This window comes from Portunus trituberculatus, chromosome 13 (assembly GCF_017591435.1).
Source record: "Portunus trituberculatus isolate SZX2019 chromosome 13, ASM1759143v1, whole genome shotgun sequence".
Lineage (NCBI taxonomy): Eukaryota > Metazoa > Arthropoda > Malacostraca > Decapoda > Portunidae > Portunus > Portunus trituberculatus.
The window spans coordinates 11,331,153-11,353,579 of record NC_059267.1 but is presented as its reverse complement, the minus strand read 5'-3'; the positions used below and the strand labels follow the sequence as shown (position 1 = coordinate 11,353,579).

General features: G+C 37.8%; 1 protein-coding gene across 2 annotated transcripts in view; it reads right to left on the bottom strand.

The window, feature by feature from the left end:
• The window catches only part of LOC123503160 (cell adhesion molecule 3-like), a 33,509-nt gene extending 12,501 nt beyond the window's left edge, over positions 1 to 21,008 (bottom strand). The window contains exon 1 of one of the 2 annotated variants that reach the window (XM_045252666.1): positions 20,874 to 21,008. In XM_045252666.1, coding sequence (XP_045108601.1) covers positions 20,874 to 20,997 — 124 coding nt within the window. In that variant the 5' untranslated portion in view covers positions 20,998 to 21,008. The remainder of the gene's footprint in view (positions 1 to 20,873) is intronic. The other variant, XM_045252667.1, reaches the window with a different exon arrangement.
• Between the last annotated feature and the right edge of the window lie 1,419 nt (positions 21,009 to 22,427).

Here is a 22,427-nt window from a genome sequence, read left to right as displayed (position 1 = left end):
GAGAAATGATGGAAAAACAGAAAGCAAAGAGAGACTTGGAAATGTGAAAATGTAAAATGTAAGTTTGAAAAATAAAACAAAATAGATAAATGAAAAGATAGCGAAGATTAAAATAAAAAAGAAGTGAGTGAAGTGAAGAACGGAAAGTAGAAAGTAGAAAATGAAAAGAAAAGAAGGATAAAGACTAAACTGTGAAAAATTAGTGTAAAAAATCAATAAAAACACAGTCTAGTGAAAATAAACAACGAAAATGAGGAACTGACGCAAAAAATAAAGGCGAAATAGGAAAAAAGAATGAAAATAAACGACCAAACTGAAAATTAATATAAAAAAAACTATTCAGTGAAAATAAAGCAACGAAAATGAGGAATTAACCCAAAAAATGAAATAGGAAATGGGGAAAAAATAGAAAAAGGAAGAACTGAGGAAGGAAAAAAATATATGTGAAATTTAATGAAGAGAAAATTGAAAAAGACAAAAATAGATACTGTAGAAAGAAGAAAGGAAGGAAGGGAAGGAAGGAATGAAGGGGAGCAGACAATTAAAGTGAGAGATGAAAGTAAGGAAAAATTCTAGAAAGCAAGGAAAAAGGAAAAGTTACACAGAAAGAGGAAAAAAAGACAAAGAAGAGTAAAGAAGGAAGGAAGGGAAGTAAGGAAAGGCGAAGGAAGTGAGAGGAGACGAAAATAAGGAAAAAATACAAGAACACAAAGAAAAGAGAAAAAAATTACACAGAAAGAGGTGAAGAAAATAAGAGGAAAGAAGAGTAAAAGATGGAAAAAAGGGAAGAAAGGAAAGACGAAGGAATGGAGAGAAGACAAAAATATGGCGTCTTGTATTATTGTGTGCAAATTTTTTTTTTTTCTTGTTTATTTATACCATGTGGGCTTTTCACGAGAATTTATGGGCTAAAGGGGATACTTTTTATGGTACCTCCTATCTCAAAGCCCACCCGCTAGGAAACCCTTGCCCCGAGTGAGGAAGCCCAACCTACACTCAGACCGTGGACAGGATTCGAACCCGTGCGCTTGGAGATTTCTCATGTACAAATATTCTGTCAAAGATAGCTCTCGGCATCTCACCGTGAACGTTTGGCAATTTACTGTACCATGTAGTATTAACTTGTAAATAAAAAAATAAAATAAAAATACAAGAACACAAGGAAATGAAGAGAAAAAAGTTACACAGAAAGAGGAGAAAAATAAGAGGAAAGATGAGTAAAAGAAGGAAGGAAGGGAAGAAAGGAAAGACGAAGGAAGTGAGAGGAGACGAAAATAAGGAAAAAAATAGAAAAACAAGGAAAATAAAGAAAAAAGTTATACAGAAATGAAAAAAAAGAGTAAAGAAGAATAAAAGAAGGAAGGAAGGGAAGAAAGAAAAGACGAAAGAAGTGGGAGGAGACGAAAATAAGAAAAAAAAAACACAAGAGCACAAAGGAAAAAAAAAGAAAAAGTTACACAGAAAGAGGAAAAGAAAGACAAAGAAGAGTAAAAGAAGGAAGGAAGGGAAGAAAGGAAAGACGAAGGAAGTGAGAGGAGACGAAAATAAGGAAAAAAAAATACAAAAACAAGGAAAAAAAAGAAAAAAAAAGTTATACAGAAAGGAAAAAAAAGAGTAAAGAAGAATAAAAGAAGGAAGGAAGGGAAGAAAGAAAAGACGAAAGAAGTGAGAGGAGACGAAAATAAGAAAAACACAAGAACAAGGAAAAAAAAAGAAAAAAGTTACACAGAAAGAGAAGAAAATAAGAGCAAAGAGTAAAAGAAGGAAGGAAGGGAAGAAAGGAAAGACGAAGGAAGTGAGAGGAGACGAAGATAAGGAAAAAATACAAGAACACAAGGAAAAAAAAGAGAAAAAAGTTATACAGAAAGGAAAAAAAGAGTAAAGAAGAATAAAAGAAGGAAGGAAGGGAAGAAAGGAAAGACGAAGAAAGTGAGAGGAGACGAAAATAAGAAAAAAAACAAGAGCACAAAGGAAAAAAGAGAAAAAAAGTTATACGGAAAGGAAAAAAAGACAAAGAAGAGTAAAAGAAGGAAGGAAGGGAAGAAAGAAAAGACGAAGGAAGTGAGAGGAGACGAAAATAAGAAAAAAAACACAAGAACACAAAAAAAGAAAGTTATACAGAAAGAGGAGAAAATAAGAGCAAAGAGTAAGAGCAGGAAGGAATGAGAGTGAAAAGATGAACGAGCTAAATATCACCACATGATCACTCTTTAAATGTCAGGCAGGCTCAGTGACCCCATGGTGTGTTGAAGGAGAGTTAACTAATGCTCTTGTGTCTCTCATCCTTCCTTACCATTCTCAGCAAACACTAGAGTCACAGTGAGGTGGTGTGTGGGTCTGTGAGTGGCTGTGGGTGTGGGCAAAGAAGAGTAAAAGTAGGAAGGAAGGGAGAGAAGATGAAAATAAGGAAAAATACAAGAACACAAGGAAAAAAGAAAAAGTTACACAGAAAGAGGGAAAAATATTAGGAAACAAGAAAGTAGAATAGGCAAAGATGAAAGGAGAAAAACGCTAGAGTAAACAGGGTAGAATAGAGAAAAAGAGGAAAAAAAAGTGGAAAATGCAGAAAAGAAATTAGAAAGTGAAACAATAAAAATGAAATAAAAAATGAAAGGAGAGTGAAAATCAAATACTTGTAGATAAAAAGATGAAAAAATAAAAGAGCAAACAAACGAAAGAAAAGAAAATAGAATAAAAATATAAATACGGAAAAAGAAAACTGAGAAATCTAACAAAATGAAAACAGAAAAAAATGAATGAAAATGGAGTAGATATGAATAAAAGAGTGAATATAAGAAGGAGAAAAGGAAGAAAAGCGAACAAGAGGGAACAGAGGCAACGAAATACAACAGCGAACGAATGAGGAAATTGAGAGAAATGAAGATAAAATAAAACAATACTAATATAAAGATAAATGAAAAAATATTGAGTGACAACAGAGAGAGAGAGAGAGAGAGAGAGAGAGAGAGAGAGAGAGAGAGAGAGAGAGTAAACAAAATATAGAGATAAAGATTGTGTGAAAGAGAGAGAGAGAGAAGAGAGAAAGATTTCTAGACAAAAGAGAGAAGAGAGAGAGAGAGAGAGAGAGAGAGAGAGAGAGAGAGAGAGAGAGAGAGAGAGAGAGAGAGAGAGAGAGAGAGAGAGAGAGAGAGAGAGAGAGAGAGAGAAATAAGGATGATAATATTAGTGTGGACGAAAAAAAAAAAAAAAGGAGATTTTGGAAGTCAAATGAACGTAAATATATGAATAAAGAAAGAGAAAGAAAAAAAGAACTGCGATAATGGAAAATAGGAAAGCATGAAAAGAAAAGAGAAGAGAGAAAGAGAAAGAGAACAGACTTTAAGCTAGAAATAATCAACAGCAACTATTTTTTTCTTTTTATTTATACCACGTGGGCTTTTCACGGGAATTTCTGGGCTAAAGGCGATACTTTTTGTGGTACCTCCTATCTCAAAGCCCACCCGCTAGGAAACCGTTGCCCCGAGTGAGGAAGCCCAACCTACACTCGGACCGTGGACAGGATACGAACCCGTGTGCTTGGAGACCCCTCGGACCCCAAAGCACGCATGGTTCCACTGTACCACGGCGGACCCAGATTTAACCCCTTCAGTACCATGACGCATTTCCATATTCATTCTGCTTACTATTAGGTGATTTTGTACAGCTTCAGAAATTTATGTGTGAGTTTAAATGGTTAAGACTGTGGCCATTAATATTCTGACCTCGACGGACCGTTCCTAATGTCAATAAAATGGTCCAATCGTACGCAAATCTGAAAGTAAAAAATGTGTCCCAGTATTGAAGGCATTAAGCTAAACTGACCGTGTAGTGTGATAAAAAGACAAGCAAAATAAAGAAAAGAATAAGAAAAAAATAACAATGGAAAGGAACAGAGAGATTGTGAAGTTTGGCAACGAAGGAATGGGAGAATTGGAAAAAAAATAAAATAAAGTAAAGAGGAAAGAAATGCTAATAACGATTATGTGTGTGTGTGTGTGTGTGTGTGTGTGTGTGTGTGTGTGTGTGTGTGTGTGTGTGTGTGTGTGTGTACGTCAAAACTCCGTGAACGTTATATCGCGAACCAATGATTTTGTTAAGATGAAAAAGATTAATAGTTAGTTTTTGTTTATTTATTTAGGAGAGGAAACTGATCAAGAGCAAAAAAAAAAAAAAAATTTTGTGATGAAAAAAAATAACAGTTTTTTTTATTTATGAGAGGAAAGTGACCAAGAGCAAAAAAATAAATAAATAAATAAATAAAGTGTGGATGCAGGGAAAACAACACAACTCCACACAACACCACAACAACTCAAAAGGAATGTCACCCAAACACTCACTCAGCTTATACTTTCTTTCATGTAGGGGAGAAGGCCAGCCAGGGGCAACACAGCGTTAAAAAATATATATAAAGGCCCACTTGATGCTGTTTCTCTAAGACATAAGAAGAGTTAGCCAGAATGAAGGGACAAATGTGTTGACACCTCCCTCTTAAAAGAAGTCAAGTGGTAGGAAGATGGAAACTGGCCAAGAGGAAAAAGAAAAAAGAAAAGGAAAACACTCAACTCTTAGTCCCCTTACAGGTCAGTTAGTGGGAATAGAATGTAATAACGTACAATGTAAATAAAAGAAAGGAAGGATAGAACAAAGAGCAAAGACATGATATTACACTAGATAACCAGAAAAGTGAAGAAAAAAGACTATGAGAAATAGATAAAATAAAGATAAAATAGACTCGATAGACATAAAAGTGAAGGAAAAAAAAAGAAAATGAGGGAAATAGATAAAATAAAGACTAGATAATCAGAAAAGTGAAGGAAAAAAAGAATATGAGGGAAATAGATAAAACAAAGATTAAATAAAACGTACATTAAAAATAAAGATAAGATAAAAAAAACGTACATTCCAAGAACAAAAAAGTTCATACGAAGAAAAAAGATAAGAAGTACAACATTGTGAAACTCAAAATGAAAAAATAAATGTTATGAAAAAAATGTTATGGAAAAAATGATGAAAAAATGTTATGGAAAAAAGGTTATGAAAAAAAATGAGATGTCAATGGCACCAATCGCTATCTGTGTAGTTTTCATTGTTCGCCAGCTGGTTTAATTCACAAGTTGGTCCTGCCTATCGCGCCGAACTGTCGCCCTTGTGGAAGCCCTATTAAAGAAATATATATACAGATATTCATGCCTACATACCTCATAATATAAACGTTTGGTTATTTAGCTATGTGTCTGATTGAAAATGACATAAAAATATGCAAATATATGTTCCTAATGGTGCAAAGTATGGATGTACCAGTGTCCCATAAAAATATTTTTTGTAAGTCTAATAGTACATATATACCTTATCACAAAATTGTCAGAGTTTCTGCATAGAATAATGCTCCACTCAAAAAGCGTAGAGCAAATATCACTGAGTAGCGTTTATAAAAAAGACAATTTTCGGAGTCTGTGCCGAAATAACCTGGCCAACATTACCGAAACCGAATTTTCCTAACTGAATCACAACAAGCGAACTTGGTATGCCTTTTGATCTCAGAAAGTTTCTCAGAGTTGGCACTGTCCATTTTCTAAGTTCATCCTCACTAATATCCATAGTGTTATCCATAGTGAAGTCGTTGTGTAGCGAGTGTGGCGATGGCTCTTAACACGCTAGATTTGTTTACGTTTCCATAGAACAATCTCGGTGCATGTCAGACAATATCCTTTATACTGTTAATTTCTTAAGACTATTAATTGTGATTTTCTGTATGAATATAATTTATATTAATTTTTATGGAAAGAAAAAGGCATTAAAACTACGCTTTACCTATTAATGATCTTTTCTATTTTTTGTCCCAGAAATGGAGATAGTAAAGAAGAGCGCTCGACATATATATAAACATTTCCACTTTTTTTTAGCTTATATGCCACGAGTACATTCTTAGAAAGATTATAACTATTTTATTAAACCATTTAATATTTACAAAACGTGCAGAAAAGTACGTTCCAGTTGACCAACTGGCTGTGAAATAATTAACCCATCTGGCGGTTGAAGGCACCTACATTGCAGATCGCGATCGGTCCCATTATAGAAGGAAAAATAAAGAAAAAAAGAAAATAATAAGATCTTTTAAAATGTAACACGAGAGAGAGAGAGAGAGAGAGAGAGAGAGAGAGAGAGAGAATAAAAAGAGGAAATGAAAATAGATAGATATGTAAGTAAATAAATAAAGAAGCTAATAAATACGTAGATAAATAAAAAAAGAATAAATATTACAAACTTAGAAGATGAAATTAAATCAAAACGAAAGTAAAAGAGAATAAAAAAAAATATATAAATCGTAAAAAAGTGCATGAACATAAAAGAGAGAGAGAGAGAGAGAGAGAGAGAGAGAGAGAGAGAGAGAGAGAGAGAGAGAGAGAGAGAAAGCCATAAAAGGTGCGATCAGAGAAGATTTTTACAGCGGATAATATAATTCAGCCTTTTTTTTTATTTATTTTATGGAGCCATTTTATATTTGTCTCTGCAGCTTGTTGTTGTTGTTGTTGTTGTTGTTTTTTGTGATGGTGGTGGTGGTGGTGGTGTTCTAGTTGGTATTGTTGTTGTTGTTACTGTGACTGGGGTGGTGGAGGTGTTGTGGTTGATATTGTTGTTGTTGTTGTTGATGTTGTTGATGCTGGTGGTGGTGGTGGTGGTGGTGGTGGTGGTGTTGTTGTGGTTGATATTGTTGTTGTTGTTGTTGTTTTGGTGGTGGTGGTGGTGGTGGTGTTCTAGTTGGTATTGTTGTTGTTGTTTTGGGTGGTGGTGGTGGTGGTGGTGGGGGTGATGGTGGTGTTCTAGTTGATATTGTTGTTTTTTTTATGTTTCTTTTCCATATTTTGTTTCATTTATTTATACATTATTTTTTACTTCATCAACATTTCTCCTTCCGTCTGTCTGTGTCTCTGTCTGTCTATCTGTCTGTCAAGCTGCCTGTCTCTCTGTAGCCGTCTGTATCAACCTATCAGCCTGTCTGTCTGTATGTCTGTATGTATATCCCACTGTCCATCTACCTGTCTGTCTGTCTGTCTGTCTGTCAGTCTGTCTATAGCCGTTTGTATCAACCTATCAGCCTGTCTTTCAGTATGTATATCTGTATGTCTGTATGTATATCCCACTGCCCATCTACCTGTCTGTCTGTCTGTCTGTCTATCTATCGATCTCCCTGTCAGTCTGTCAGTGTGTCTGCCTCCATGTGTATATCTATTCGTGTCTTAAGCTTTACTTCATGTATGAGGGGAAAACTAGCCAAGGGCAACAAAAACAATCAAGCGAAAAGACCCCTGAAATGCCAGTCCCCGAACAGGTTAGAGAGCAGTGGTTCTCAGTCTGAGCTGCTGTACAGAAGTGCGCGGCGACTGACTTTCAAGTGCGCCACGTCTTAAATTTGTGCATTGATAATACAAACAACAACAATAATAATAATGATAATAATAATAATAATAATAATAATAATAATAATAATAGTAATAATGATAGAATTAATAATAATGATAATGGTAATAAAAATAATGATGAGAATTATGATATATTGCGTATTATTATTATTATATTATTATTATTATTATTATTATTGTTGTTGTTATTATTATTGTTATTGTTCAGACATTCAGACAAGTTAGAGGAGGTGAACAGAAACACACCTCTCTACACCTGTGTTTCTCTTCACCTCCTCCTTCATTATTGTTATTATATTGTCATTATCATTGTTCCTATTATTAGAATTATCATTAACATTACTTTTATTATTATTATTATTATTATTATTATTATTATTATTATTATTATTATTATTATTATTATTATTATTACGGTATTACTTTGCCTTTGTAATAATGACACGTGTGCACACATACTCGTACTAACATTATGCCCAACCTTAGGCCTAATGTGTACTTTTCTGTCGGTGGCATATGTAGCAAGCTTCTATATTACACTCACTGTAGAGTTGGTGCGTCGTCAAAGTCCAGGCTGTATCATTAGTGCGCCGCTAAACAACAAAAGTTCAGAACCTCTGGTAAAGACAATCTATCCTTGAAAGAGTCCTGTTTTTTTTTTTTTTTTCATGCGGGCTTTTCACGGGGATTTATGGGCTAAAAGGGATACTTTTTTGTGGTACCTCCTATCTCAAAGCCCACCTGCTAGGAAACCGTTGCCCCGAGTGAGGAAGCCCAACCTGCACTCAGACCGTGGACAGGATTCAAACCCGTGCGCTTGGAGACCCCTCGGACCCCAAAGCACGCATGGTTCCACTCTACCACGGCGTTCTACAAGTCATGGGAAGGAGGAAATACAGAAGCAAACAGGAGGTTCCACAGTGTACCAGAGCTCACCAGGTGTGATAGAGAATGTCGATCACGAAAATGTTGAAATGATGTGAAGAGAAAAAAAGTACCAGAGGAAAGAGACAAGAAGGAGCAGAAGTGGAGGAGGAGAAGGAGGGAGAACAAGAAGAAAACAACAACAATGATAACAACAACATTGAGAAGAAGAGAGAGAATAAGACTAAGAATAGTAAGAGATACTAGAATAAAATAAGAAGAAGAAGAAGAAGAAGAGGAACCAAAAGAACAGGAATAATGATAATTAGAGGAAAAAGAGGAGGAAGAAGAGGGCGCAGAATAAGAACAATAAAAAAGAATCAGAGGAAATAGAAGAACAGGAAAAATTATAATAAGAGGAAGAAGAGGACGCAGAATAAGAACAATATGCGTGTTGGATTGTGGAGTGGCCGGTACCCTCGCCTGGCCTCACCAAGACGGGCGGAACGGTGCGGAACAATGGATGGCGTGATGATATTTTAACTCCCTGCCGGGTTGTGTTTGCAGACCAGCCAGGCTTTCTAACCTCTCTAGCCCCGCCCTGCCCCGCCCAGTCTCGCCTCTCTGCCAGCCTCCCCTGTTCAGCTATTCACCCTGCTCTGGTTTGGCTGTTGTTGTTGTTTTTGTTATTATTATTATTATTATTATTATTATTATTATTATTATTATTATTATTATTATTATTATTATTATTATTATTATTATTATTATTATTGTTATTACTACTACTACTACTACTACTACTACTACTACTACTACTACTACTACTACTACTACTACTGCTGCTACTGCTGCTGCTGCTGCTGCTACTGCTGCTACTACTACTGCTACTACTACTACTGCCACTACTCTCTCTCTCTCTCTCTCTCTCTCTCTCTCTCTCTCTCTCTCTCTCTCTCTCTCTCTCTCTCTCTCTCTCTCTCTCTCTCTCTCTCTCTCTCTCTCTCTCTCTCTCTCTCTCTCTCTCTCTCACTCACACACACACACACACACACACACACACACACACACACACACACACACACACACACACACACACACACACACACACACACACACACACACATCAACAAATCAATGACATACAAACGGAAGGTTGCACAACTAAAGGAGGATTTGCCAATAAAGCAAAACACACACACACACACACACACACACACACACACACACACACACACACACACACACACACACACACAGAGCATAAAAACAGAGGCAGGTCAAATAACAGGCTCTTCCAATACAATAGGTCAGGTCAGACACACGTAGCTCAGTTGGAACGACAGAAATTCACGAGAAATGTAATGCTTTTGTTGCTGTTGTTAGTGGTGGTGGTGGTGGTAGTGGTGGTGGTGGTGGTGGTGGTCCTTATGATAACGAATAATACAATAGTTATGAATGGATTTTTTTTTCTTTTCTTTTTGTGTGTGTGTGTGTTGGAGCAGCTTGAGTGAGAGGGTTGTGATAGGATAGTGATGGATGTTGTTCCTGATAGTGGCGATAGTGAGACTGTCAGTGTTGTAGGTTCTGAATCTGTGTTATTTTGTTCATTTTATTTATTTATTTTTACTTATTTATTATTTTTTTTCCTATTTCCTTTGTGTGTGCGTGCGACAGAATAACACTGAGAAAGGAACAGATGTGTGGACTCGTGTTAAATAGTCTGCCACTAACGTACGTATTTATAGTTCATAGTACAGTACAGCTTGCTAGCCACAAATACATCAAACAACAATAATAATATGATAAAACATGAGGTGTAGTAAATATAGACTGGCTGTGTTTCATGATGAACGAAAATAAACTAAAATACCTGCTGGATTCATAGTTTCATATGTTGTATAATTTACTGACCACAGATACATCAAACAATAATGACGTGATAAAAGTTAGTCAGTCATGGTGCCTGTATCGAATAATGAACCAAAGTCATTGTATTAATACCAGCTGGATTCATACTTCAACATACAGTATAGTTTATTGACTACAAAATACATGGAATGATAGTAATCTCATTAGAGAAAGAAATAGATTATAAGCATACTGTAGAGCGTGAGTGTAAATAAAGGCAATTCAAATAAACACTGCTCAGAATAGATGTATGAATAATAATTGTGTGGCTGCACCAACGATTACAATGAAGCAACAAAGTCTGCTCTTTCATGAGGTGCACACGCGTATCGAGCCCTGGAACCACGAGACCTGTGCCTCTTATGCCTGCCGAGCCAATGGAAGGAAATAAGATTTGTGTTCGTATTCTGAAGCCCTCTGCGTTCTCACCACGACTATTTCCCAGCGCCACACAGATAATTACTCATGTTCTCAAGTCTTTTCCTGTTAAGAATGCAGAAAATTTGTTAATATATTGCTAAACCTTAAAAAATCAATAGAATCCTTTAAAAATCCATGTCACTTCACTGTTTCCGAAGGTTTCTCCTGCTAGCAATGTAGAAATATTGCTAATCTGTTAACAGAAAACCACGTAACTTCTACTAGAATCCTTTGAACCCTTTCAGTGACAGGACGCGTTTTCATATTCATTCTGGTTACTATTTGGCGATTTTATACAGCGTTAGAAACATATGTTGGGATTAGAATAGTAAGACTGACTATTATTCTTCTGACCTCCATAGACCCTTTCTGATATATATAAAATCGTCTAATCACACCACAAAAATCATGGTTAAAAATGCGTCTCAGTATAGAAGGAGTTAATGTAGTGGAGGTGCGACGCGGGGGTTTCAGAATAGGATCGTTATAATGACAGATATGATAAGGTGTTGGAGTGTTTAAGTGACTGATAAATTGTTATATTAGAAACCCCAATACATCAAGAGTTAGCTGGGTGTGTGAGTGGTAAAAGGGGGTTGTCTGAAACTAAACTTTGCATGGAATATTTAAAACAGCTCGTCATTTCTTTTTGCAATATACCGTCGCGTGAAAAATGTAGTAAACGATACGTAGACTTTTCAGAATTCGAGTCACTATGTATACGTGAGAGAAGCACCGGTAATACAAGTCACCATCGTAAGTCAGTCACCGGTATTGTCACTCCTCGTAAAGCACCGGTATTGTAACTCTCCATGAAATACCGGTAATACAAGTCACCATCGTAAGTCAGTCAGCGGTATTGTCACACCGCCATAAAAATGACACTATCTCCAACACTAGTGGTACACGTCTGCATATAAATCAACTTTTGGTAATATAAGTTAATACTGTAAATCAAACGGCGGTAATGCAGTCAAGCCACCATGGAACAAGGATGATGTATATTCCTTTCACCTCTGCGTCTGGCTTTCCTAGTGTATCAGAACTTGGGATTATTGAACCGTAACCTGGAGTGGCGTGCCCTTCCTACCCCCAGACCTTGGCCAGCATTGGAACCCGTGCATAACAGTGATGGCAATGATGGATTAATAATAAGTCACTTCTCACCTTCTTGGCAAAACTCACAGCTGTTCACAAGACACTCTTAAACACACCAGAACACACCAAAACGTCCAAAAAACACAGCAAAACACTTAAAAAGCACACCATAACACCTGAAAACACCCAGAAACACTCCCGAAAACACCCATAAAACACACTAGAACATCCCAAAACACACTAAAACATAAAACTCACAGCTGTTCACAAGACGCCTCAACATTCTCATTTATGCCCTTACCAACCTCCTCTCTTTCTCTTCTCCTTTCCCTTCGTCGTTTGTAAATTTTCTTTTGCTTTTCACTTAATCTAATCTTGTACATGTTTTTTTCTTTTTATTTTGAATTATTTTATCTTTTATGAAGGCTGATGCTGAAATTCCTTATGCTTTACACATAATTGAATCTTTTATGTTAGCCATCATACACATATATTTTTTTTTCTCATAATTGGGATGTTTTTATATTATTAAGATTGATGCTGGAATGTATGAGCTCTGAAACATTGTATTAAACACGTTCATTCCAATTCTTGTCTTTATTTTATTCTCAAATTGCTTTTTTTCCATGTTCGAAATCTAGATCTTATGAAACCTTATTTATTCCTTTATTCATTTATTTATCTATTTATTTATTTATCTATATTATTTATTTATTTATCTATTCATCTATTTATTATTCATTTACTGTTTTTATTTATTTGCACGGCAGCAGGTTACACAGGTAAACAAATCGCATTTCCTTACAAACGTACCGCGGCTGTGGCGGAAATGCTGCGGCAGCGTTACTCTGTGCAAAGGTTTTAAAAGTCAGTGACACAATAGTATGTAACAGAGACTAGGTGTGTGGGTGAGAGAGAGAGAGAGAGAGAGAGAGAGAGAGAGAGAGAATATATATACCGTTGTGAAATGTTTAAATGATGACTGTATAAATTTAACTTTAGAAATTCAATATTGCTTGAAAAATATGAAAGAAATAAAAGATTTGTTATCAATATGAATTGGAAATACAGTCAAATGATAAGGATAAGGACTCTCTCTCTCTCTCTGTGTGTGTGTGTGTGTGTGTGTGTGTGTGTGTGTGTGTGTGTGTGTCCTCTCTATAACATTCATGACGATAATGATCATATTCGGATTAATCATTGACAACCTTATCAGCTGAAGCGCCACGTGCTGTATATTGACTGACACATTAACACTACACACTAACGACCAAGCCTTGGGAAATGTCTTACACTGCACGTGATCCACTGGGATGGTAGTGGGTAGGAATGCCTAGCGGGTCAGAGGCAAGAACAAAGACGCGAAGAGGATATGCTTGAAGGAAATCCGCTACTCACGTCCTCTATGACCATTCTCATAGTAGATAAAGTCTTTGTTCTTGGATATGAGCAGCTAGGCATTCTGCTACCCCACTAACCCCCCGGTAACATACAGGCAGGGAATGACAAGACACGTGTATTTTTTCAGTAATTTATTCCTAGCTCACACCAGCAATTTTTTTCCCGACTGACACCTGGTCTCAACTCACTGTCAGGTTAACAGATGCCACTGCAAAGAAGAGCAAGGAAGTCCTGGGAATAGAACCACGGACCTCCCATATGTGAATCGAGAGCCTTAGCCACTGTACCACCAACTCCTGTCACTTTTCTGTCACCATTTGTCTGTCTAACTTAACCTAACACTCATCTCGTGAAATCTGTACATCTACTTGCCTATCTCTCTATCTTTTCATCTCTTCCTCTTTCCTTTACCGCACCCCCCCACCACCACTACTACCCTCAACACACACACACACACACACACACACACACACACACACACACACACACACACCGGTAGCTCAGTGGTTAGAGCGCTGCGCTTCACAAGCCAGAGGACCGGGTTTCGATTCCCCGACCGGGTGGAGATATTTGGGTGTGTCTCCTTTCACGTGTAGCCCCTGTTCACCTAGCAGTGAGTAGGTACGGGATGTAAATCGAGGAGTTGTGACCTTGTTGTCCCGGTGTGTGGTGTGTGCCTGGTCTCAGGCCTATCCCAAGATAGGAAATAATGAGCTCTGAGCTCGTTCCGAAGGGTAACGTCTGGCTGTCTCGTCAGAGACTGCAGCAGATCAAACAGTGAAACACACACACACACACACACACCTGGACAAAGTAGCAAGAATAGGGGGAGTGAGAGAGAGAGAGAGAGAGAGAGAGAGTGTGTGTGTGTGTGAGTGAGTGAGTTCGATAGTTCGCCTTTCTCTCTCTCTCTCTCTCTCTCTCTCTCTCTCTCTCTCTCTCTCTCTCTCTCACACACACACACACACACACACACACACACGGGGTTTAGCAGTCACTCTGGCGTGTAAGGCCTGGGGATCTACACCTCTTGGCTGGTCTGATCACCTGCTCGCGTCTCAACACATCGCCAATATTCTCTTAATCTCCAATACTCCCTCAAGTCTTGCACAAATTAATGACAAAGTGAACGGGATTTGCTGGCCTTTCCTGGGCTGGGGTGAGCGAGAGAGAGAGAGAGAGAGAGAGAGAGAGAGAGAGAGAGAGAGAGAAAATGAGTGAGTGAGTGAGTTCGATAGTTCGCTTCTCTCTCTCTCTCTCTCTCTCTCTCTCTCTCTCTCTCTCTCTCTCTCTCTCTCTCTCTCTCTCCCGTAGTTCTTGCTACTCTGTCCGTGTGTGTGTGTGTGTGTGTGTGTGTGTGTGTGTGTGTGTGTGTGTGTGTGTGTGTGTGTGTGTGTTTGTTTGTGAGAGAGAGAGTGCAGTGTTATTTTTCACTTATATTTGTTTGTGTTTTAGTGTTTCATTTTGTTTCGTTTCGTTTCGTGTCTTTTTGTGTTGAGTGTTTGTTCTTTTGTTCTTTTACTATTTCACTTTTTTTTTTTTTTTTTTTACTACTTTCGTTTATTCTCATTTCCGTTTTCTTTTCTTTCTCTTTCTTGTTTTTATTTTTTTATTTATTTTTTTTTTTTCCTTTTTTGGGGGGTTCAATTTTTTTTTTTTCCTTTTTTATTTTTTTTCCCATTTTTTTTCTATGCACTGTACTTTTTATTATATTTGGTTATTTGCTTTCTTTCTTTATTTATTTGTTGGTTTTTGTTCGTTCTTGGAAACACTTCTTCCCCCTTTCTGGCACGTGAGCTTGCAATCTCTCTCTCTCTCTCTCTCTCTCTCTCTCTCTCTCTCTCTCTCTCTCTCTCTCTCTCTCTCTCTCTCTCTCTCTCTCTTGTTAATGGAAATTTTTTTAGTTGTTGCTGTTGTAGTAGTTGTTATTGCTGCAATTTTTAGTAGTAGTTGTTGCTGTAGTAGTAGTAGTAGTAGTAGTAGTAGTAGTAGTTGTTGTTGTTGTTGTTGTTGTTGTTGTTGTTGTTGTTTGTATATACATTTTTTTCATTTGCTTATCTATTTATATATATATATTTTTTTTTTGTGAACATCAGACAAGTAAAAAAAAAAAATTAGCCAAGTGTATCAAAAGGCGTAACAAAAACGCCCACTTAAGTTGAGTGTCCCTAGAGAGTGTAGTGTTACGGTATCTGATTCGCATTACATTAACCCCTTGGACTTAGAACATTAGACAAACAAGGGCTGCTGCATAGACCCATCAGGAAGTACACTCGGTTGTCCCTGAATAAAGCATGACTGTCTCTTTCTACATATAATTTTCTCACATAATTTTATTCTTTTTATTGTTTACCTATTTTTTCATATACTTATCTATTTATATTTTTTTTGTGAACGTAAGGCAAGTAAAAACTCAAGGCAAGTGTAACAGAAGGCCTAACAAAAAGGCCCACTTAGGCTGAGGGTCTCTATAGTATTACGGTATCTGATTTGCATTACATTACCCCTTTGGACTTACAACATTAGACAAACAAGGGCTGCTGCATAGACCCATCAGGAAGTACACTTGGTTGTCGCTGTATAAAGCATGACTGTCTCTCTCCACCAGTTATCTTCATACATACTCGTAACTTCGTCTATTCTTCTCTTGACTCCTTCAGTACTATGATGCATTTCCAAATGAATTCTGCTTAGTGATTTGGTGATTTTATACAGCTACAGAAACTTATGTCGGGGATTAAAATAGTGAAGACTGTGGCCATTAATCTTCTGACCTTCACAGACCCTTCCTAATGTCAATAAAAATGGTCTTATCGTACACAAATCTCAAGGTGAAAATGTGTTGCAGTATTGAATGACTCGCCACTAACAGCCTGAGTACTGAGCCTGTTTCATTCATCTATCTCTTTGTGTATGTCTTTCCTTTATTTATTTTTATACTTAGTCGTCTGTCTATTTGAAAACCAGGTAAAATCTCTCTTTTTTTTTATCATATTTAGTCTTAAACCTATTTGAGAATGCAAGGTAACCTATCTTTTTTTAATTAATCTGTGCTTATATTTAGTCTACCTATTTGAGAACTAATTATAACCTATCTCCTTCTTTAATTAATGTTTATATTCAATCGTCTCTGATATGTGAGTGGGATGAAGAGGAGGTGTCACTCTACATTACCACAAACTGACTTGCTTGTCCTATACGTTTCATATTTTAATCTGTTTTATTTCTCTGACTGGCATAACGACAAACTAAAGAAAAATATTAATCTCTCTCTCTCTCTCTCTCTCTCTCTCTCTCTCTCTCTCTCTCTCTCTCTCTCTCTCTCTCTCTCTCTCAAGAATAAGAGAAAAACCAGCTGGAAAAGAAATATGTCAGTCAATTTAGTTTCAGAGTTGCTTTGGTGCTTGTCGCTAAATTTAGTTCAAGTCACAGGAGGTGGAAAATGCACAAACAAGGAGAGAGTTGCAGAGTCTACCAGTGAAAAGCAGAAAGGAGTGAGGGTACTGGTTAACTCTTGCATAGGTGAGGTGGACAGAATAGCTGTAAAAGAAGAAAACGAAAAAAGAGAGAGCATTCTAAGATTTACCAGTGGAAGAGTGAAGATACTGATTAACTCTTGCATTGATGAGATGGATAGAATAATTATAGAAAAGAGAGAGAGAGACCATTCTAAAGTTTACTAGTGAGGTGGATAGCATAGGAGTGGCAGAAGGAAAGACTGTAATATGCAGAGAATTGTAAAGTTTACCAGTGAAAGTGAAGGAATGAAGGTACTGGTTAACTCTACCATGAGTGAGGTGGACAGAGTAAGGGTGATAAATAGAAAGTTATATACGACCATATTGCCATTTCTAATATTCTGCTTGTATATTTATTCATTGTTTGTTATTTTTATTATCTTTTGTCTTCATCTTTATCTGTTTGTTTATTCATTTATCTTATCATTTCTTTAATTTATTTACTTATTTGTCTATCTATCACTATTTATTTATCTATTTCTTTTTGAGCCGTTTTTATTTTGTTTTATTTTCATCTTTATATATTTGTTTATTCATTTATCCATTTATCTATTTTACATATTTTTTTTATTTGTCTATCTATTTATCGCCATCTATCATCTGTTTCTTTTTTACCTATATTTATCTGTTTATATTTGTATGTTTATTTATTTATTTATCTACCATTATTTATCAATCATTGTCTCTTTTATCTCCATTTATCTGTTTATGTCTGTATGTTTATTTATTTGTTTATTAATTTTTCCATTTATTCATTCTTATTTACCTCTTTGTCTATCTAGTCTATCTGTCACAATATATCTTCACTCCGGCGCCTGGCACACACACACACACACACACACACACACACACACACACACACACACACACACACACACACACACACACACACACACACACACACACACACACACACACACACACACACACACACACACACACACACACACAGAGTAAGGAGTGTCAGTGTTTGTGCTGCAATACACAAACACTCTTGGTCTACATTTGTGCTTTCAGTTTGCAGTATTTCATGTCCTTCATTTTAGTTTTCTTGATTTTAGAGTGTCTCGTCTTCCCACTTTCCTTCATATATTGGGATCGTAATAATAGATAAAAGATGGTGATAAGTAATAACTGGTGATAATGTACAGAGGGAAGAAATACTGCTAGTGATTGTATTGGGGATAACACACACACACACACACACACACACACACACACACACACACACACACACACACACACACACACACACACACACACACACACACACACACACACACACACACACACACACACACACACACACACACACAGCACATAGCACACTACAAATTTATTTTCACACAGTCAATACCAAATCAGACATAAATAACATCACCATCACCAAACAACAACAACAACAACAACAACAACAACAACAACAAATGAATAATGCTGATAACACCACGACGGAGAAAAATCACAAAACTAATCCAAAATAAATTACAAAAGTTATTATTTCATTTTCTCTCTCCCTCTTTCTCTTCTCTTCCTGTCCATCTGCCCTTTCCGTGAACCTGAGGGAGAGAGAGAGAGAGAGAGAGAGAGAGAGAGAGAGAGAGAGAGAGAGAGAGAGAGAATCCACAACTGAATGTAAACAAAGAATTTTCAAAGAGAATTATTGGAACTTGAGAATAGATAGTGTTGGAGGAGGAGGAGGAGGAGGAGGAGGAGGAGGAGGAGGAGGAGGAGGAGGGGGTGTTTGTATGTATTTGGGGAGGGTGAACCGGGAGGGATTTATTGGGGAGGGAGAATGTGTGGTGGTTGTTGGGGGGAAGGAGAGGGGAAGGAGAGAGGAGGAAGTGAGGGTGTGTGTGTGTGTGTGTGTGTGTGTGTGTGTGTGTTCGATTTTAGGTGGTATGTCCTTCATATTATTGTTGTTGTTGTTGTTATTATTATTATTATTGTTGTTGTTTTTATTATTATTATTATCATCATTATTATTTTTCTATTATTGTTGTTGTTGTCGTTGTTGTTGTTGTTAATATTGTGTCAGTCTACCATTATCAAGAATTACAATACTATTACTACTACTACTACTACTACTACTACTACTACTACTACTACTACTACTACTACTACTACTACTACTACTACCAACACTCCAACCAAATTTCTCTCTCTCTCTCTCTCTCTCTCTCTCTCTCTCTCTCTCTCTCTCTCTCTCTCTCTCTCTCTCTCTCTCTCTCTCTCTCTCTCTCTCTCTCTCTCTCTCTCTCTCTCTCTCTCTCTCTCTCTCTCTCTCTCTCTCATCTTTGTGTATCGAGGAAGGAGGAGTTTGGACCAGATCTGTTTCTTTGTGAGGGAGAGATAAAGGGAGCGGAGAGAGGGAGAGAGGGAGAGGGAGAGGAAGAAAGGGAGGGAGTGGATTTAATTTCTGATTTGGATTAGTAATATCGGTTTCGTAAATGAGATTGAGTGGCAAGAAAAGGCTTCTGATAGATGGGATTAGGAGGAGGAGGAGGAGGAGGAGGAGGAGATAAAAAGAAGACACAGACGAGGAGATAGTTTAAGAGATGAAAAAGAAGAAAGAGGAAGAAGGGAAAGAGGAGAACGAAGATGGAGATAGAGAAGACAGACAAGGAGAAAGACAGTTTAAGAGAGGAAGAGGGGAATGAAAGATAGGAGTGGAGGAAGATAATAAAGAAGGAGAGAAAGAGGAGAAAAAGGAGGGGGAAGAGAAGGAGGAGGAAGAGTAGGAGAGGAAAAAGAAATAAGATAGCTTACGAAAGGTAGAGGAGAAAGAAAGGGTGGAAAAGAATAAGTAAGAGAGGGAGGAGAGGAGAAGGAAGAAATTCAGAAGAACGAGAAAAAAGAGAAGAACGAAGGGAAAATTTTAAGAGAAAGAAAAAGGAAAACAGGAAGAAATAGAAGAGAGAGAAAAAAAAGAGAAAGGAAAAGAAGGACAGAAATATCAAGAAGAGAAGAAGGAAAGAGGGAGAGGAGAAGGAGAGAGAGAAAGAGAGATAGGAAAGAACAAACAGCATCAGACCTTCACGAGGCTGTCATGAATCTTCTACATTATGTAATATAAAGAAAGACACACGGGACAGCAAAGGCGAAGGCTCCTCACCACCCATCACCTACTTTTCCTCGGCGGTCACCCTTCCAGACACTAACCACACCCAGCGTTGCTTAACCACTTCAGCATCATGACGCGTTTCTATATTCATTTTGCTTACTATTTGGTGATTTTATACAACTTCAGATACTTATATTAGGATTAAAATACTGCAGACTCCGGCCATCAATCTTCTAACCTCCATACATCCTTCCTAATCTAAATAATAACGTCCAATCATACCCAAAACTCATGGTAAAAAATGCGTCCCAGTACCGAAGGGGTTAACCTGGCTGATTCGAGGAAAAGTGGTGCATTCAACGTGGTATGACTCTTAGTTCGTAATTAGAGAGAAGGAGAAGGAAGAAGAATATAGTGAGGAAGAAGAGGGCAAGTGAGATTACTGGGAAGGGAAGATAAAGAGCAGATGGAGGGGGAGAGGATAAAGAGTGTAAATAATAAGAGGAAGAGAAAGTGCGGGGAGAGTGAAAACGGGGAGGAAGAGGATGAGGAGGAGGAGAAGAAAGAATTGAATAATGAAATGAAGGATGTAATTAGAAAACATGAGAATGTATTAATGATTACGATAATGATGATGATGATGATGATGATGAAGATGATGATACTAATGATAATGGTAATGATAATTATAATGTGTAGAAATACCAAGGAAAAAGTTGTATATTTCTCGAAAGACAAGAATTAGCAGAAGAGCAAATTCACACACACACACACACACACACACACACACACACACACACACACACACACACACACACACACACACACACACACACACACACACACACACACACACACACACTACTACTACTACTACTACTACTACTACTACTACTACTACTACTACTACTACTACTACTACTACTACTACTGTTACTACTACAAACTAGTTAAGATGACTACACACACACACACACACACACACACACACACACACACACACACACACACACACACACACACACACACACACACACACACACACACACACACACACACGTCTCATTAGAATCACAAAAGAAAATGATAACTCAGCAATTTTTTCCCCTGCTTCTGTTCCCATTTTTATCTCTCTACTCTAATCATTCCTTATTTCCACCCTCCTTATTCACTTACCTTGAGGCAAACTAGTGGCGAGCAGGAGAAGGAGCAGGAGGAGGAGGCGCTGGGGCACTGAGCACGGGGAGAAGAGAGGGAGGAGGAAGAGGAGGAGAGGGGAAAGGGTCTGCGTCTTCTTCATCTCTTCTTTTTTCATCTGTGGAAGAAAAGAAGAGGGAATTTTTATTACTGATTTGAATGGTGTTGCTTAAGAAGTGGTGGTGAATTGTCGTAGTGGTGGTGGTGGTGGTGGTGGTGGTCATAGTGGTGGTGGTGGTGGTGATTATAGTGATGGTAATGATGTTGACGGTGTTGATTGTAGTAGTTTTAGTAGCAGCAGCAGTAATAGCAGCAGTAGCAGCAGCAGCAGCAGCAGCAGCAGCAGCAGCAGCAGCAGCAGTAGCAGCAGCAGTAGCAGCAGCAGCAGCAGCAGCAGCAGCAGCAGCAGCAGTAGCAGCAGCAGCAGCAGCAGCAGCAGCAGCAGCAGCAGCAGCAGCAGCAGCAGCAGCAGCAGCAGCAGCAGCAGCAGTGGTGGTGCAGTAGCAGCAGCAGCAGCAGCAGCAGCAGCAGCAGCAGCAGCAGCAGCAGCAGCAGCAGCAGCAGCAGCAGCAGCAGCAGCAGCAGCAGCAGCAGCAGCAGCAGTAGCAGCAGTAGCAGTAGTGGTGGTGGCAGTAGTAGTAGTAGTAGTAGTAGTAGTAGTAGTAGTAGTAGTAGTAGTAGTAGTAGTAGTAGTATCAGTAACAGCAGAGTGAATAGCAATAACAATAACAAGAGTATCAGCATCAATAACAACAACAGTAAGCAAAAAAACTGTATTAATGATAGTATTGATAATGCCAATAATAAAAAATAATCATAATAATAACAATAATAGTAATAATAATGATGATAATAATAATGATAATAATGACAATAATGACGATAATGACGATGATGATAAGAACCAAGACAATGAAGAACAATGAATAAGAGAATGGAGGTGGAGGAGGTGAAGATGATGATGATGAGGAAAAGTAGATGGAGGAGGAGGAGGAGGAACAAGAAAAAAAAAAAGACCTAATACAGTAAACTAAGAGAGAGAGAGAGAGAGAGAGAGAGAGAGAGAGAGAGAGAGAGAGAGAATAAGAAGAAAAGAAAATTACATACATTAGTTTGCGCGTACACAGGTAGATACGTGTGTGTGTGTGTGTGTGTGTGTGTGTGTGTGTGTGTGTGTGTGTGTGTGTGTGTGTGTGTGTGTGTGTGTGTGTGTGTGCAAATTAGTTTTCACGTGTGTGTACAAAATCAATTTCCTAGAAGGTGAAGTAGTGTTATGACTCTCTCTCTCTCTCTCTCTCTCTCTCTCTCTCTCTCTCTCTCTCTCTCTCTCTCTCTCTCTCTCTCTCTCTCTCTCTCTCCTCCCACCTTCGTCCATCTTCGTCCTCTCTTTCTTCACTTGGGAGAAGGAAAGAAGAAAAATTAGCACACCTACTGGCAAATATGGAGAGAGAGAGAGAGAGAGAGAGAGAGAGAGAGAGAGAGAGAGAGAGAGAGAGAGAGAGAGAGAGAGAGAGAGAGAGAGAGAGAGAGAGA